Consider the following 18,643-nt stretch of genomic DNA (forward strand, 5'->3'; position numbering starts at 1 on the left):
TGAGACGAGGTAACCTCAGAATTTTTCTGAGGCTACTCCAAATACACATTTGGTTGGGTTAAGCTTCATCTTATTTTGGCGGAGTTGTTCAAAGGCCTCTTGTAGGTGGGAGATGTGATCACCTGCCTTTTCGCTTTTGACCACCATGTCGTCTATGTAGACCTCCATAGTGTCTCCTTTTAAGTCTTTGAACATTTTGGTGACAAGTCTTTGGTCAGTCGCTCCCGCGTTCTTCAAGCCGAAAGGTAGGACGTTGTAGCAGAACGTACCTTGCTCGGTTATGAAGGACGTTTTTTCCTGATCTTCTTCTGCAAGTGGTATTTGGTTGTACCCATTGTATGCGTCCATGAATGACAAAAGCTCATAGCCGCAAGTTTGGTCTACCAGTATGTCGATTCTTGGTAGGGGGAAGCTGTCTTTTGGGCAGTGCTTGTTGACATTGGTGAAATCTATACAGAGTCGTACCTGATCGTTCTTCTTTGGAACGGCTACTATGTTAGCCAGCCAGGTCGGGTACTCAACTTCTCTGATGAATCCCATATTTTTGAGCTTTTCTATCTCTTCGTTGATGACTTTTTGAGACTTGAGTGCTAGCTTCCTAGGTCATTGTTTGATAGGCTTGATGGTTGGATCTACATTTAACTTGTGGCAAGCGACCTGAAGGCCGATTCCTGGCATATTGATATACGACCAAGCAAAAACATCTTTATTGAGAGATAGAAATTTGACAAGCTGCTCCTTGAACTTGGGGTCTAAGTCAGCCCTTACATAAACAAATTTTGGGTCATCAGTTGTGCCCAAATTGACTTTTTCTCCTGGTTCTATCTGAGTTTGTTTTCCTTTGAGCTTTTCTGATGCCGTTGTTGGAGGGCTGGATGTTTGAGGATCCTGCCTCTTTGGGACGTCCTTGGCTTCGACGACCTGAGGCTTGGGTGAGGTCGTAGTGCTGACCTGATTGCACCGGTGAGCTTCTAGTTGGTTAATTCTGAGCTCCATGATGCCTATGGGACCAGGATATCGTAGGACCTGGTGTAGGGTTGCTGTAATTGCTTGGATTTTGTGAATCCAACGTCGCCCTAGAATGCCAGTGTAGGATGACCTGACATCGATAACACTGAAACGTGTTGAAGTTTTGACCATGTCCTCTTTTTCGCCAATGGAGACTGGTAGGATTACGTCTCCGATGGCATCTGTAATAGGAAGGCTCGGATCGTTTCGCCATGAGCTTGCTTGAGCTGAAACAAGGAGTCCAGGTCGGCGCGCTTCTTTCTGTTATGGACGAACTCTGCTACAAACGTCTCAGCAAGGCTGTTGAAGTTGTTGATCGAATCTGGAGGGAGTGTGTAAAACCAGTCTATTGCTCCGTCCTTTAAACTGGCTGGAAAAAGTTTGCACTTCAGGTAGTCATAGTCAAAATGGCTGTAGAGTGCTAGGATTTGGCTGAAGCAGGCAACGTGCTTGCCTAGGCAGGAGGTACCATCGTACAATGGGAACTTTGGTTGAATGAACTCTGAAGGAGGTTGTTTGTCTCTGATATCTTGAATGAATGGTGATGCTTTGTACGTCTCTAGCATCTTCTGAGTGATCTGGATCATGCTGGCTCTTTCGCTTGACTTCTCTAGTTTTTGTGGGGAGTCCTCTAAACGTTGATTGGTGGCTGCAACAGTGTTGTGCTCTCCGGCTTCTGTGGTGCCATTGTTGGTGTTGGAGTTGGCATTCTCTTGCATTGTCTGGTTTCTTGTTGCAACATGATGAAGGCTTCTTGGAGTATTTTTATCTGGTCTGCCAATGCTTGTAGGTTGGGCTCCATTGTGGTTTTTCTAACCAGCTTCTTGGGCTTGAGAAAATAGTGGTTGTTCTTTTCTTAAAGAAACGAACCGGCAACCGCGCCAATGTAGATGTTGGTTATTTTGGGACTACGACCTGATGATTTGTTGGATAGGGAATGACTGCACTCTTCTTGGGATAAGAGTTGCCTACGTATCAAGTTTCTCGGGGTAAACTTGAATCAAGTCTTACGTAGTTCATCTCTCTCTATTTGTAGATGTGTGTTTGAACTGTTATGGATTGCAAATCCACCTTGTATGCTATCTTGATGATTTGCCATTACTCTGATGTTACAAAGTAAATGTCTCCTTGATTGTTGCGTTGACTGAACTTCAGGATTGCGCTAGTTGATATCTTTCCACGAATGGTTGTAATTGATGCTGGGAACGACTTGGGTGTTGGGTCGTTGGTACAATTGATGTTGTGGGACGAGCTGAAGTAAGACGTCCTGCCTTGTGGACACGTGCTTTGTAGTGTAGAACGGAGGGTACTTACACTCACAATCTTCATTCAAACAAACAAATTTAGGTAAACCTTTCAGCGTTCGATAGTATAAGTACTCCGAAAACCAAACCAAAACAGAACAATAAAAGAATCGTAAATTAGGGACTACAAGATGATGAACAGATGTGTAGTCTGCAAGATGGAGTGTAGAGAAAATCGTCATTTGTTAGTAAATAACACGACAATACAGTTATATACTTACCCTTGTACAAGGAGAGTCTTAAAACTTAAGAGACACAAGGCTTGGGACAAAAACAACACATCGATCAAAAGTTACAGGAATACAACCGCGTGCAAAATCAAAGCAGAAGCTTCTCGTTCGTAGAGTAAAAAGAACCAGATGATCATTACGGATAGATAATTAAATAGTTATCATCACATCCGTTGTTGTCAAACAACACTAACAATAAATTCCCATCACCAGCATTTCCTCCTATAACCTGGTAGTTGATTAAGTCATCATACGTTATGTGAATCCAATTTCCTTTTTGGCTATCCTCTAATAGAGCCAAATTTGCATTTGTGTCTCGTGAATCCCACAATCGCGTACAAGTAATGCAAGAGATTTCTCTAAGTTTACTAGATAGTAATGTCCAGGAAACCATTAACTTCCTTGACCGTCATTCGTCATAGTTTCTTGAATATAAGGATCATTGATCTCAATAACCCATAACTTTTCATCGCCGGCCAATAATAATAAATGGCCCCATTGAAGAAGACTGATCTTTTACTTTCTCTGAGCATCCAATAAGAATCTCCACATTGAGATATCTTAGGAAGTTCCAATTCTCACCAAGCGTAATAACAGAATCTGTATCTGTGGTACTGAGTACAAATACTTTATACTTCTGAGTCGTGGAGTCAAAACTAAAATAAATACCCTTTCCAAACTCGCATTTACAATCCAATTTCAGCAATTCGATGCTCTCCTGTGTAACTGGATTATATATAATTAGTCCACCCAGTTGAAAGCTTTTTGGGAGTGTCTATAATTAGACTCAGTGCCATCCAGTTCAATCCAATTGTATGATAAACAAAGCAATCCATTACAAGTTGCAACGACTTGCATCTGTTCTCGTTGGACTTCATGCTTTACAGGAATCTTTGTGGCTTCCCACTGACACCCGTAAAAGTGCCAGCATCTCTTTTTCGTTTCACATGAAGGATAAGTGCATGAGTTTGAGACAATGCACTATTCAGATGCAGGTCAATGCATGAAGTGAGGATCTCGTGTTAAGTCATGATACCTCTTGGATGCACACATAAAAGACACTAATTAACGCATAGGAAGTTTACATAATATGTTGCAGATTATTTCCCAGGGAAGATTCAGGAATTCACACCACTAGGATGGCACCTGTATTTTCTACTTCTCCTTTGGTGCTTATTGGTATGATAAAATTCCATTGCTTGTGCCGTTGTAGTGTAGATGGATGCTTCTCGTTGACAGCCTGATATTGAAATCGTATTAACCAGAGATACACAATAAGTACTACCAGTACCACAACTAAAGAACAATAACAACAAAACAGAATAAGCTAGGGAATTAAACAAACCTCAGTTTCTTGATGCCGCTCAATGTATAAATCAAGAAAAAACAATTTGGTTAACAAGTCCTTCTGTATTTATACTTTCTATTCCCAAAAAAGACCATCAATCCAAGTTGGATACTATCATCATCATAATAGAAATAGAATTCCATGCATGCCTTCCTTTTTACAGAGAGAGACTTTAAAATTTAAGAGATACAAGGCTTGGCACAAAAGAAAACACATGCTGGAAAAATCTTGGAATTTGATCACGTACGAAATCAATGCAGAAGCTTCTCGTTCGTGGAGTATAGACAACCAGATGAGCACTACCAGTAGAGAAATAGTTATTACCATCATCATATTCTTGGTAATTGTCGAACAACACTAACAATAAACTCTCATCACCAACCGTTCCTACAACCTCATAGATGATATCATATAACATTGTATAATTTCTTAAGGACAAGAACATTTCTTGCATTGAATGATGAATCCAAATTCCTTTTTCGCTATCCGGCCTCTACACCCCCACTTGAATCTTTGTGGCTTTCCACATCTGTTTTTTCCTGTTCTAACAAAGTTAAACTCATTAAGGCGTCGTCTGTTTTTTCCTTCTCATGAAGGATGAAGATATTGGGCTTAGACAAAGCACTAAGCAGATGCAAGTCAATGAAGCTAGGATTTCGTTTAAGTCATAACAAGTCTTCGATGCACACATAAAACACACTAACGAATTGGTAGGAAGTTTAAACAATATCAACAAATTACTCTGGCCATCGGAATTATCTTCATGGTGTGTATTCACTGTTCTGTGACGTCTACCAGATATCGAAATTGTATTTTGAATTCTCCGACAAACAATGACGAAACAATAATTGGTACAAATTATTAACTTGAAAAGTAAAGGAAAAAAGAAAGTTTAACAAAGGGAAGGTGAAGATGAAGCACTATATAAATGACTAGATATTTTGATGTACAGAATAACCTCAGTTTCTTGCCGTTTGTTCACAATATGAAGAAACACTATTTTGGTTAACGACTCCTATATGTTGTTCCACACACTGGAGATTCCATGCTATTCACTAATTTAGATGAGACTCCTCTTTCTAATTTAATCGAATCCCCTAAGACGGCTAAATTGATCCATGGGCTGGGAATCAATGCGTTCATTCGAAGTTGAGATGTATTTCTTGGACTCCTTGACTTCCTTTCCAAGAAACTTTTTCTCATACATATAAAGAAACTTTTTCTCCTCTAAACTGTGTTTGGAGTTTGGAGTTTGGAGTTTGGACTCATTGTTTATCATGGAAGACCAAGGGAATTGTGAATCACAATCGGGATTGAATATGAATAACACGTTTGTTCTCATCAGTCATGAAGATGTTCAAGACGTGGAAAAAATTGGTAACGTCAAAGAAGATGTCTTTAACAACACTAAAGCTGTGATGTTTACTTACAACATAGCGGACATGAGAGATGAAGATGCATCTGCATCTGAAAAAAACCCACAAGGTACTATCATGTCTCTCACTCCATTATTAGATTTGTCTTCAGTATATAATAATGCATCAAAAATATATTTTTCTTGTTTCTTCATGCTTATGTCAAATGCTTGGTGCTATGAAAATATTTCACCAAGGGACTAATTAATGGAATTGCCGTGTTAATAATAGTAATCCGATCAAGGGTTTTAAATCCCTTAAATATAACTTTAAATTGGCATTCTTAGACGATTTTTCGGAAGCTAAGCTGTATTTATTTCTAGGTTATTTTTTCGTATGAATTTTATGTTTCTAATTTAATTAAAATTTAACCTAAATTTAAATTTAGACGCTACATTATAATTGAATACTAGTTTGTATGGCCATGCATATATGCATCGTTATTTTGGAATTTATCTTAATTAAAGCCCATTAATTGGAAGCTTTAATAACCCCTTAATAAGGGTATGTAGGGATCATGTTGATTTAATCTAGAAGTGTGATTTACGTTTTAGCAGGTGAGAAATTTCCATTTAAATAGATGACTTTATTTTAGAAGTGTGATTCTCGTTTTAGTAGGAGAATGACTGTCGTTTTAATTTAGAAGTGCTAAAATTTTCCTTTTCAACAGGAAAAGAATATCTATTTTAATAGGAGATGATGTGAAATTTTAATAGAGCTTTAAAAATACATTTGAGCTTTAATTAATATTAAGATACTAGAAAATAGGCACATGCATGGGCTTTTGGAAAATTTGTTCAATAATCATTACTACATATATAGAAATTTTCTAACATATATAGAAATTTTCTAGTACAAATCGTTTTTAGTTGGAGAAAGGATCCTATTATAAAAATTGATTTAATTTAGAAGTGTGATTCTCGTTTTAATAAAATAAAGATTTCCATTTTAATTAGAAGAAAATGTTAAAATTTTCTTTTTTAATAGAAGACCCGGGTAGATTCAGTAGTATAAAGTTTTAATTGTTATAAATTGTTTGCTAACAAACCACATGTAATTATTTTAGATTGTTCTGTCAAAATTTTGCCATACATGCACTTTAATAATAACTTGTGAGGCATTATGCATGATTGTTTTATTTCAGTTTACAGGGAGTGTCCGCAATTGCAAGAACCCATCTCGGTAACATATACGTTGACAATCCAGAATTGGTCCAAGACAAATGACCAGCCTATTGTCTCCAAATGTTTCAACACCGGGGATTACCAACGGGGATTACCAATGGTAAGTACTTCATAGTTGTGTTGTGTCACAGAAGCATAATATTTCTTCCAACTCCTTTACCCTTCTGCAACCTTTTAGAACCCTGGACAGCGCTGGACTGCTCTGTATTGAACATGCATGTTGATAATCAACATGGCCAGAAGTCCAGAACAAACTAAATCATATCTGAAATTAGCCAATCAATTCTTTGGCTCCCTATTTTTATTGACCGAGATTGTCATGCCAAAGTGTGCGCATATACTCCTGAGCAAATGTTGTCCCGTTTCTTGTTCTAGATGCATGCTTAAAGCAGAAAAAAGAAAAGTGCGATCCTCTTGTTTAAAGAATGAGGTTCAATTTAGATTTCATTTTAGTCAACAATTTCAAAAGTTTATATGAATCAAACGGCATGCATTTAAGTCCTGAGTTGTTACAAGGATGATCTGGGATGCCACGGAGAATGTCATTACCAAAATATCGTACTGAAATTTCTTATTTTCCAAAAAAATTGGCTCCAATTTTCGGCCGTCAATCCCAAGTTTTTTCAAACGACCATGTAATATGATGCCATGTTAATGTGTATTAGTTGGGACTGCTGGAGTCTACCACGGTTTTAGAGTTTCAAAATTGTAGAGTCTAGAAACTTTTTTATATTCAAGGAGGGGTACGTAGTTACCATAGGATATGGTGAGACAGAATCGTAAAGGGTTTTGTTGAGTCACTTGAATGTTGACCTCATGGGAATTTGGAGATATAGATGGGTTTAAGCCAGAGCCGCCAAAGGTTTTGCAGTACTGAAATTGAGGGTATTGTTGACCTCTACTTCGGGATGACAAGCCAAAGCGGAACGAAAAAATTGAGGGTCTCATCGGCTACTCCAATACCATCTAATAAAGGTATCAAATTATTTAAATCTCATCAAATTACATTTATTTAGCATTCTTTGCTAGTGTGTAAAAAGATTCTTCTTTCATCAGTTTATAAGGTGTGAACTGAAATTCAAGAACCGATTTCTTTGACATGTACATGGGAAATCCACGGATGGTCCAAGATAAACGTGCCGTTTATTTCATGCAACTGGTTAGACACTGGAAATTACAAATGGTAAGTACGTTACATGACTGCCATCATATGTAATCTTTTAGGAGTTGCATTATAAAACTTGATACAGTTTCAAATAAGTGTGATTGATCATTGATACAGCGAGTTCCTTTCTTCAGGAATCTGCTGGTTTATCCAAAAGGTGAGGGGATATTTAAGAATAAAAGCCTGTGTTTGGCTATGGGTGCGCTCAAATCTGGACTTCCTCTTGACAAAGAAGTGTATGTACAGTGGACCACCACTATCAGAGACCAAGTTCATGGAAATCACAAGTCTTTAATAGTTTGTACGTATGATTAGTTAATTTATTGCTACGCATCAGTTGAGCTTCTTAATGCATCACTGACTTTTTTGTTCAATGGACGGCAAGGTACTGGCCGGTTCGGCTTAAACACCTCCCGATTAACAGCAAACGATGTTTTGCCAATTGAGGAGCTGAATGACCAGTCGAGGGGTTTCCTGGTGAATGATACCTGCATCTTTGAAATTTCTGTGACATTTTTGGGTTATTGTAATTTCTGTGACACTTGCTGATATACCTTTTCTCCTTTTTCCATTTATTTTCTTCGTGATATATTCTACTCTGTAGAAATGATTGACTCTGAATTTTCAGGTCATAGACTCCACAAGGTCTTTTCGATGGAAAATCTTCATTTTTTTTCCAATGGGGTGTAAAATTACACCTCCACCTAGGCTTCGAATGCACTTTTAAACGAGCCTTACCTTTTAAGTTAAACATTTTAAGTGGCGTCCGGGCTTTTATTAACTAATAATGAGAGGGGAATTCTCTTATTTTTTCATGTTAATGGGCATATCAAATTCATGCTCTTTAAAGTTTAAACTTCTAGTGTGCCAGCTGCAAATATATTTGGCTAAGCAATGTGTCAGCATTAAAACAAAGCCATGTCACCATGGCCAATCACCTTATGTTTACAATCAAAGACTTCCATCTTCACACCGTCTGTTGCTTGAGGGGACGAGATCAAATATTATAGTTCTTCACAATTCACAAAGACCATTTACTGCCTTATTTGTGCACAAATATACCCAGAGTCCCACACCAAATAACCAACACAATTTGAGATGCTTCTGAAGTGGGTGGACTTTTTGTGGTCATGGATACATGTACAATTTGAGATACACAAAAAGATTATCTCGAGTCATGTAAAAAGATTGTGCATACTATAAAATGTACCAATAATACCTTGGATACATGAGTCGAGATAAATAATTTGAGCTAGACTTGATCGTAGTTTATTCACTACTACAGTACGTTTCCTTTATTAAAGAATTGGTGAAACCGTGAAAGTACACATCTACTGCAGAATGAGGGTAATGTTTCATGTTTGCACAAAAGCTTTATGGAATATCTGCAGTTTGCGCAGCTTAAACTGCTACTTCAACACACTGCGGAAAAGTATTGGTGAAGCAATACATCTAGCTTTAAAATTCTTGTAATATCTTTTCATTACAGTTGTAGACAACAAACCGTGTGTTGTTATTCTTTTTTCCTTATTCGATCATCTGTAACAACAAGGGACTGCAATACGCAAAAAATGTTTAAAGACTAACACAACTATGAGATCATTGTGTAAATTCCCCTCACTTGAAAACCCATTACAACTATGGCTCACCAACCAAAAATTGTTTGCCCAACTCTTCTTCTTCTCTGACTGCTTTTCTCTGTTTTCTGCTATTATGTCCGCATCAAACACAATCCTATCCGTCATGCTTCTACTCTTGCTGGCTGTATCCATTCTGTCCCCATAAATTATATTCTTAAATGAAGCCTTCACTCTCATGTGATACAATGAGAGTAAGACACTATCTAGATTTAAGTGAAGCATGTCCTGTGTCACCCAAATGCCTATGCAGCCTATTCCTGCAACAGGAGTGGTACAATGTTGGATTTATACTTCAAAGCAAAGGAATTTATAAATTGTTAAAGTTGTTTATAGGAAAAAAGGAGTACTTTGATTCAAAGCTCTCTCCACAGGTTTCACATGAATGATCATTGTTTTTCAAAGTTGCCTGTGTAGGGGGCAAGAAAAAGTGAAAATTGAATTAGACATCATATCGCAAAACTTCATGCAGAGAAAATAATGAAATCATAGTACGTTCAAACAGATTAATAGTTTTTGAAATTCAGCTTGCAGGTTATTAGTCCTGTAGAAATTCCAGATCTTTCATATATTCGTATCTGAACCTATTAAACAACATGTACCTAATTCTGGTTTTAACAAGAAATGGATACCACAACATCTACACAACCACTATATGGGATCAAGAAAAGGATAACTATTAAGTACAGTATTGGAGAATGAGACAAAACAATAACAACACATATGAAGTAAAGGACGATTTCATTATTGTTATCGTGACGTAATAAAAAGAAAATATAACAGCAATTAAACATTATTATCAGATCAGCAATGAAGCCACAACATGATCATAAAGTTTACTGTCCATACTAGAGATAACAGCGTATGTTAACCATACTAGAAATAACAGCACATATACAAGCTCCTTCACCTTATCCACATTTTGACGAAGCGCCCTCAAAATAATGGCAAAATGACAACTGATGATGAAGATCAACCGAAATCCATCAGATCCTAGCTCATATACTCTATGCACTATAAATGTTAGTGAAGTGGACAACTTCTCTAAACGATAACCCTACACCTATAATCCAAGTTGGATGAGTATCTAGTTGCAAACACTCAAACTGGGACATACTAGTGAGGACCATATGACCACTCATGACGTCCTTGGAGGAATAAGAAATCCTTACATTCTTTCTGTGCAATTACTAATGAAGATACTATGACAATTGCAAATTATGAAGATCTTCACTTGCCCATAGAAATGATGAAATAACTAGCCATCCTACGTGTCAAAAGATGGCATTGATTAGCCTATTCTGAATTACTTGATGGTGTCCAGTGGCCCACTGGTCAAGCCTTGGGCCCCGAGGTCTTGCAATCAAAACCCACCTTCAGCAGGGATTTAAGGGTTTTAGGGGAATATGGTTGTAACTATCGCAGGGATGGGATGGGTTTTTTTTCTTTTTTGGGAGTGCCCTGAAGATTAGCATCAATGTCCACACCACATTTTGTTTAGAAACATGTAAACAATGATTTGTCTGCGTTAAATAGATAAGTGTTCCATTGCATAGACGCCTTGAGTAGTAACTAGTAACATCTACATAGGAATCAGTAGAAGGAATTCTTAACATTCAATGCAATATTGCCACAAAGAACAGGTAGTCTGGCACCTTGAACTTAAAGTGTTCCAAAGTTGAAACGAGTCTGTCTTTAAGACATACAATGTTTACTCGTAAGACCATGTGCATGTGTGTATCTGTGTATGCTTCTTTTTAGTAGCCGGTGTAATGTCTTGGGAGAGAGCAAGGCGGATGAAGTTGTTTACAAGAAAACAGAAATAAAAAACTATCACAACAAAATACACTTTAAAGGAACACAGAAAGAGCTCAACAAAGAGTCCTACTACTTAAATTGTAATACCTACAACATATGGTAATACTAATAAAATGTTCTTACCTTTTGTTTCTTTCCTTTGGATGTGTTTTTCGCTTTGGTGCTTGAATCTTCTTTTCCACTATCTTTCGCTCTCGTATGCGCACCTCCTTTTCCAGTATCTTTCTTGTTAACTCTTTGCTTTGTAACCTTTTGATTTTGGTCTAATAGGGGATCCCTTCTTTTGTCAAGATCAGCCTCCTCAGACATCGAATCGGGTGCATGTGAACTATCTTCCCTGCTTTGAACATCATCACCATTAGAATTAGGGCTTGCTTTTTCAGTACCTCTACCCATTTCAGCCCTCATTGGTTCCTCTTTGGATTTCCTGACACCCTCTTTCTTGGCAGCTCGGCTTTTACGAGCATTTCTCCGACTGTTATTTCCCATCAAATCCATTTCTTCATTTTCAGTGCTTGCATGAATTTCGTCAAGATATGGCTCAGGTTGGCGCTTTGTGACTGCCTTCTTTCTGTTCTTGCGCCCTGAAGCCATTGTTTTGAGACGTAATTCCTCATCAGTGGCCTCATCCCCATTTACAGTATCAGACACTACAGTTCCTTCTCCATCACTTGAAGGATTTCCATACCCATTTTTGTCTTCCTGAAAACCAATATCATTTTCAAATTTCTCACGCAAATCATCCATGGCATTGTCCAAGGGTGCGGAAGGACCAAAATCAGTATCATCGTCGTCTACATAACCACCCAACTCTTCCACTTCTCCATCTTCTTCCTCTTCCTCTTCTTCACTCTCAAATGTATCTCTATACTCTGCAACCTTCTCCCTATGCTTCTTCGACTGCTCATGATTCTTCCACTGCTTATCAGACTTAAACTTCTTACTACAAACAACACAATACAACTCTTTTCCATCACCTTTCTTCTCATCCTCCTCTTCTTCCTCAAACACAATCTCACTTTCCTCCACTTTGGCCCACTCCGGCTCTTCATACAACCTTGCTTTCTCCAACTTCACTCTTTGCGCTTCCTTCTTCCTCTTCTTCTCCTCCTCCTTCCTTTTCTCCATCTCCAACGTCCGTTTTATTTGCATATCAATTACCCTCTTATCCCTCTTCTTAACAAACTCCGCTAACCCACGTACCGTCTCATTATACTCTTTCCTAGCCTTCTTCCTGACCTTCTTATTCTCCTCTTCCATTACTCTCCTAGATTTCCTATTCGGTCCCGCCATTACATCATACTCATCCACCCAACAAAAATCCATCACACTAACAAACCCAAGCCAATAACTATAAAACGCGGTCACCTGCTCATAATCACTTTTCAAGTCCCCCATCAAAGGTGCCACCCTAACACTCTCCTCCCCTAATCCTAATTTCCTAACAAACATAACTTCTTGATTATAAATTTTATTAAATACATCACTATACACTTTATAAAAGCCTTTACCACTATTCCCAAACCCTGAAAAAACAGAATTTGAGAAATAGGAAAACAAATCAGGCACCGGGCCAGAAGATTTCGAAGATTTCGTATCGGCAAATAGGATTTGAGAACGGTGTGAATCGTACCAAGCACGTTCACGTGGGTCGGAGAGGACTTCGTAGGCGTTGACTAATTCTTGAAATGCTGAGGTGGCTTGGTCCGGGGGTATTCCGGTTTGGATTAATTTGTCTGGGTGGCGTTGGAGGGCTAGTTTTTTATAAGCCGACCGGATTTCTTCTTGGGTTGAGTCTCGGCTTATGTTTAGTATTTCGTAGTGGCATCTTTTTTCTGATGCCATTGTTTTTTCGATCAGGTTCAATTTTGACGTTGGTAGGGTTTTCTTTTCTTTTCTTTTGAGAAGAAAACGTTTTATAAACAGTTTGCGGTAAAGTAACAGTTTTTATGTGCCAAAATAGAGTCATGCGCGTGTGTGTGTTTTTTTGATAAAGACTGCGTGTGTGTTTAGTATTCAGTATTCGACAACAATTCCATCAATTTAACAGTTTGGGTCTGTACTAATTTTTAATGGTGAGAACTCTTAAACACCAAACACTAATTTTTTTAAAATTTGGTGTTTTTCATCTTTAATGGTGAGACCTCTTGAATACTAAGCCAAACACCAAATCATCTGATTAGTGTTTGCTTTGGTACTGAACCAAATGAACTGGGTGTTTGAAACATCGCGCGCCTCCCAACACCGCGTGGGGAAAAAAACTTTCTCATTTCTAAACAAAAAAATAGCTTTATTTGGCACGGTTTTGAAAACACCGCGTACATTTGGTGCTCACTCTTTGATGTTTCCACTGAAATTGTCTAGTGTTTATTTGGTTTGGTATTGGTTTGCTAAAAAAAAATTTGTGTTTTTCAAATCTCACCATTAAAGATGCTCTAAAGTCCTAAACTATTTGACTCGGTGTTGCTGTCATCTTTCTGAACGATAGTTTCATTGGGAAGTATTAAGTTTTCAAAAATATTTAGTGGCAAAGATATGAAAATTATGAGAACTCATATCTATGCGGCGTACACAGGAATAAGTTGTCTTGAGGAGAAAACAACTCTGCATAGTATTGAAGATTTAAAGTCATATAATCATCAACTCTGCAGTCTCCATTTGTTTGCTTGTTTCCTTTGAGTCCAGAATGCCTATTACATAGATGATGATTACCGCCAGAAGCAAATGCATTCCTTCGGATGTGATTTCCTTTACAATGCTTATGCAGATCCTCACCTTGTTGACTACCACACTTTATAGCACAGAAAGATCCATTGTTTCTGCGAGATTTCCATTACTACAGCATCATAGAAGTTCAGCATGCAATACAACTCTCTAGTTCTATATATAGAGTGATGATCCTTTTCTTTGGCACTTGTTCAGCAATATATCAGTATTCCTACTTGTTCTTGTCATCCGAAGGGCCAAAAGTCCAATTTGCTTTCCAAGTAATTGAAGAAGCTAGAAGGCGCTCTGTTTTCCATCCAGACGATTGCAGCTGCATAACAAGCAAATACAGAAGAAATATTGTTTACAGGTAATAGCGAATGAAAGTCGAGTGCAGTATCATAGTTTCTATAGCAATTTGCACTACGAATATCGTTTACCTTTGTGATGAAAACTTCATAGTTTTTATCCATCCAAACGCGGCTCTCAGCGTGTGAGGAACTGGGTTTGCTTATAAAACTTCCCAACACAAGTGCATGCACATACGATTGCAAGACATCTGCAGCTGTTGATTCCTTATGCACTACAACGCTGATAACACCTTCCCTCTCCATCAGCAAGTACTTCACTGCACAAATTAAGAACTAAATAAGATTAAACTTTTGACTTTAGAATCAAACTACTATATAAACAAATAATGCCAACCTTTCTTGTAATGAGAACATGCCGCATCAAAGAGGTCTTTCCTGTGAGCCAAGTACATGAATCATCAGTCCTGTGGAGGAGTCATAAGCAGCACTAAGTTTATAACTCACATTTCCGAGTGGCCAAGTGAGGAAACCCTCACACCCATGCGTATCTTTCTGTGGATCCATTTAGAAGTCTTAGAGCACCAAGAGCTTGCCCACAAAGGTAAAATATGCTCCACTTCTGAAACCTGCTGTGGAGAAAGGACTGACAAGCGGTCCAGATATATGAATATAATAAAAAAGGTATAGGTTTACACTATATTTCTATTTCTAACTATTAGTGATACAAATAGGCGATAAATCTATGAAGCTTTGATCCAGACCAGAGAAGAAACGTCTGAGAAAAATGTTTAAGAGCAAGTTATTTTAAGCTCCAGTTAAGTCTAGTGCATTTTATACTAGAGAGATAAAATGTTTCAGTCATATGAGAAATGATATAACTCGGTCAGTGTGTGGCTGTGTTGGCCAGAGAGATAGGAATGCCAGTCTCTCCTAAGCGTGATCCAAGTTTAGAAGAGCTACTGTGGTCATTTTATTTAATAGTCATCGGCCTTGATGAGCTTTTCAGTTGGCTGGTAAAACCCATGAAAGTTTCGTACTCTTTTAGGCATATTAACTTGAGATCTCTATTTTTTAAGTAATTGGTCAAACATACGTATACTGCCTTAGACTAACTTGTTTGCTGAAACTTAAAAAGTTATCATCAAAATATCTGTGAAACGGATAATATAAGAAGAAAAAAGAGTAAATGGGCCTTAAAGGGTCACCTTGACCAGATTGCATAAAATGCTGCAGAAGAATCAAGCACCTTTCAGCATTCAATGTTGTCAGGGAAAGGCAACAAACAGCTCTATAGTTTGCTGCATAAGGAAACAAGCCAGATTTAGACAACACGTGTGTTTACTAAGAAGCAGAGTACATATTTTATCCTTGATCAGATATAGTTAAAAAATACCAATCGTCTTATGTGTCAAGTGTCTAGACCTCACAAGAAGATCACGAAAGTCAGACACTTCACTTAAATGCTTGCTTGTACCCAACGAAATACTCAAGAATGGTAACACAGAGGACAAGAGAGATACTAGTGAAAATGGAATTTTTTGCTGAACGAAACACCCTACATGTATTTATTTACTTAAAAAAATAAAAATAATAAAATAATAAAAAACCCTTTTCTGGTACTTAATTATTGAACGTCTGGAAATCTTCATCATTACTACAAGGAAAAAGGAAATGTATGCACAACTAAGAACCATAAGCTCATCTGGGTAGAAGATGAAGCAAAACTTACCATACATATGAAAAACAGTGAGAGACAAAAAAGAGACCCAAATACTGAGCGGATGTCCCATGGTTATGTGAGCAAGAAGCATTCCCAATACCATTCCAGTCATTGTTGCCAGAGTCTCCTGACTTCCTTCCTATCAAAACATGCAAGAACGAGTTTCTGGGATTATTGTCTCTATTAGAATCAAGTGAAACTTCCAAGAGTATTATCAGAGAATATATCACATTATCATAATCAAACCTTGGCAGATATATCGGCCGCATTATTTTGAAGTGAGAAATGTTGTGTCAAAGCTGCTCTAGTGGCCCCACTTGCAACGCCAGCTAAATAAGAACAAAATGTATAATAGATCAATCATAAGCACTGGTGATTACTTCATTGACAGTTACCAATCAACATAAGCAAAAGTGAAAAGTAACATTTGCAAGTATAAACCAAAAGTTTCAAAGCTTACTGAATGATCTTGAAATGCTTCCTAGGCAAACTATAAAAATGAATGCTGAAGGGAAGAGAGGAGAAACAAGGTCCATTAACATTCCTGCACCCACAGTAACAAAGCGGCATCACTTTTAGTAAATAGAAAGAAGTTCTATGAATATACACGGAGAAATGTCATTTTGACAAATGAAGAGTGGAACAGCAAAAGCATGCGATCTCGTTTGGTTGATCGTCGAGATGGAGTGCATGCATATGGTCTTAGGACTCGTAGCCACAATCTTGACCAATCATCTATCGCCTAGTATGTTTCTTAGCGTGAACTCCTCATATGTCAATTTACCACAACCTCATGTTCCAAAAATCATATCCTAAATTTAAGTGCTAATATATCACTCACATGATCATACTAACTTTATACAACTCTTATTCTGATCGATTCCTCACCACCAAACTCCAGCTATCACATTTTATAAAGAGGTCAAATAGATGCTACTAGGCTTTGCAATAGACTCTAGAGAGAATCGATTCATGTTGCTCTCCCATTTAAAGCAAGTCATGGCAGTAGAAAAACATAAGTTTTTAGTGTCATTCACGATATGACAACTAAGGAAGACCAATCCTTTGTCCCTCACAAGGTTTTCAGTAAGTTAACAGTCGCAGAATATATACCAAAAAACACTTGAGATAGTAGTATATTAGGAATAAGCTAAAACTAAACTTATTGACACACATACAAACATATGAAGAATGATTCTTGTATTCACAGTTTCCTACTCTTCACCTCACTGAAAACAATGTGTAACATACCGAGATCATTCATCAAGTCGGCAACTAAACGCCACATTTTAGCGTTGCTATCCAGACTAGAACCCTGAGGAGAAAGCATTAAAATATATTTCACCAATCAGCTACTACAGTTCAGACAATGGAGCAAACTAAAAAGGTCCACTTCGTCCAAAGAGTGAGCATGTATTTAGATTTGTACAATCATATAAGAAAGTAGCAAAATACCTGGTAAAATGTGAATAAGATACCACCAAGCATCCCAGTAAAATCCCTCAAAAACCACTGCAACAAAACTCATTTCCAGCTCACTCGTCATTCAAGATATTCAAGAACCAAAAATAAAACAAAAATGGCAGAGACTTCACAAATGTTTCCATCACCTGAAATGTAGCACCGATAACAGTAGCTGATTTCTCACCCACACCAATCGCGCTTAACAGAGCCTAATAAAAATATCACCAACGCACAATGAATAAGCTGAAACAGTGTACGTGTAATTGAAATGTAGGAAGACTTACTTGAGTAGAGAGCATTGTACGTATATAAGTTGACAGCCCCTAATCTCAAAAAACTTGTAACAGTGAGTAAAAAAACAATATATATATACCAGTAACAAGAGTAAACAATTTAACTACCTGTAAGGAGTCCCATAGTTGAAAAGTAACATAATCTGGAGTTACACTGGTTGGAAATCCCTGCAAAATTACAACCAATGAATTCCCAACACATGTCAACCAAATTTAGAAAGTCAAACTTGCCTCGGGTACAAAAGCTTGGAGAATGCGGCTAGAAACTTGATTGAACCGAGTACCATATCTAAAATCACAAACAGAGAGAAAGAATAAAGAAATGAAATAGTTGTAAAGTTAAAAGGAGAAAGAATTAGAGAAATGAGACCTTTGGAGAGAGAGAGAAGATGGAGTTGAAGTTATGACAGCTGTTTTGGAAAGCTTTGTTGACGACGATCCATTCCATTCTTCCATTATCATCCTCGTCATCTTCACTGCTTTTTTCTTTTTTCGAGTACGAGGCCTGTCAATGGGTTTTTTGAGAACCGATAAAAAACGGTTTGGGTTTTGGTAATTTGGTTTGTTCTCAAGTCTCAACCCAACCGAAAAGAGGGTCCGGACCCATATTGTGTTGGTGACCCAAAAACAAAAATAATTATTACAAATGTGTCGTTGATCTAAAAAAGTTGTTTTGTGTTGGGCACTTCCCAAACCAATGTGAATTTCACATATTGCTAACAAAAATTCGAACACCCTAGGCTTAAACAACTTCTTTGGAGTGGATTAGTTGTCAAAACAACGGTTGGTCACACAACGGTCTGGGTGAGTCCAAAACGAAAATGTTTGGGATTTTGATTTAGATCTTTTGAGATTTGGATTTAGAAAAAAACTTATCGGTGTGGTCACACGTCAGGGATTTGAACTTTGAAAAAAATATAAAATTCTGTTTTTTGGCCTCTTGACCGGTGGACCACACCAGTAAGTTTTTTTCCCTTAAACAATTCTTAAAAGAACTCACACCGTGGTTCTGTTTCAATGTGACTGAAGCCATCAGACAG

General features: G+C 37.7%; 2 protein-coding genes and 1 long non-coding RNA gene across 3 annotated transcripts; 1 reads left to right on the plus strand and 2 right to left on the minus strand.

The window, feature by feature from the left end:
* The first annotated feature begins 7,156 nt into the window (after positions 1-7,156).
* LOC147521992 (uncharacterized) lies at positions 7,157-8,316 on the plus strand. Its single transcript, XR_015194824.1, has 4 exons — positions 7,157-7,464; positions 7,546-7,672; positions 7,789-7,955; positions 8,040-8,316. It is a non-coding gene; the product is annotated as an uncharacterized LOC147521992 (long non-coding RNA).
* Positions 8,317-9,089: 773 nt separating this feature from the next.
* On the minus strand, positions 9,090-13,061 carry LOC147521993 (DNAJ heat shock N-terminal domain-containing protein). The gene is made up of 3 exons (XM_086589923.1): positions 11,233-13,061; positions 9,642-9,700; positions 9,090-9,551 (listed from the first exon to the last, which is right to left on the minus strand). Exons 1-3 carry the CDS (start codon positions 12,952-12,954, stop codon positions 9,494-9,496), a joined length of 1,839 nt encoding a protein of 612 aa, XP_086446049.1. The 5' UTR covers positions 12,955-13,061; the 3' UTR covers positions 9,090-9,493.
* Positions 13,062-13,696: 635 nt separating this feature from the next.
* On the minus strand, positions 13,697-18,131 carry RUS3 (root UVB sensitive protein (Protein of unknown function, DUF647)). The gene is made up of 15 exons (XM_086589926.1): positions 17,974-18,131; positions 17,835-17,892; positions 17,712-17,771; positions 17,595-17,633; positions 17,457-17,519; positions 17,302-17,358; positions 17,098-17,161; positions 16,307-16,390; positions 16,093-16,175; positions 15,856-15,985; positions 15,332-15,424; positions 14,631-14,769; positions 14,521-14,561; positions 14,256-14,443; positions 13,697-14,146 (listed from the first exon to the last, which is right to left on the minus strand). The coding sequence occupies exons 1-15, from the start codon at positions 18,072-18,074 to the stop codon at positions 14,048-14,050; spliced, it is 1,299 nt and encodes a 432-aa protein (XP_086446052.1). The 5' UTR covers positions 18,075-18,131; the 3' UTR covers positions 13,697-14,047.
* Positions 18,132-18,643: the final 512 nt, after the last annotated feature.

The sequence above is a fragment of the Coptis chinensis genome, chromosome 1 (genome assembly GCF_015680905.1).
Source record: "Coptis chinensis isolate HL-2020 chromosome 1, ASM1568090v1, whole genome shotgun sequence".
In the NCBI taxonomy this organism is placed as follows: Eukaryota; Viridiplantae; Streptophyta; class Magnoliopsida; order Ranunculales; family Ranunculaceae; genus Coptis; species Coptis chinensis.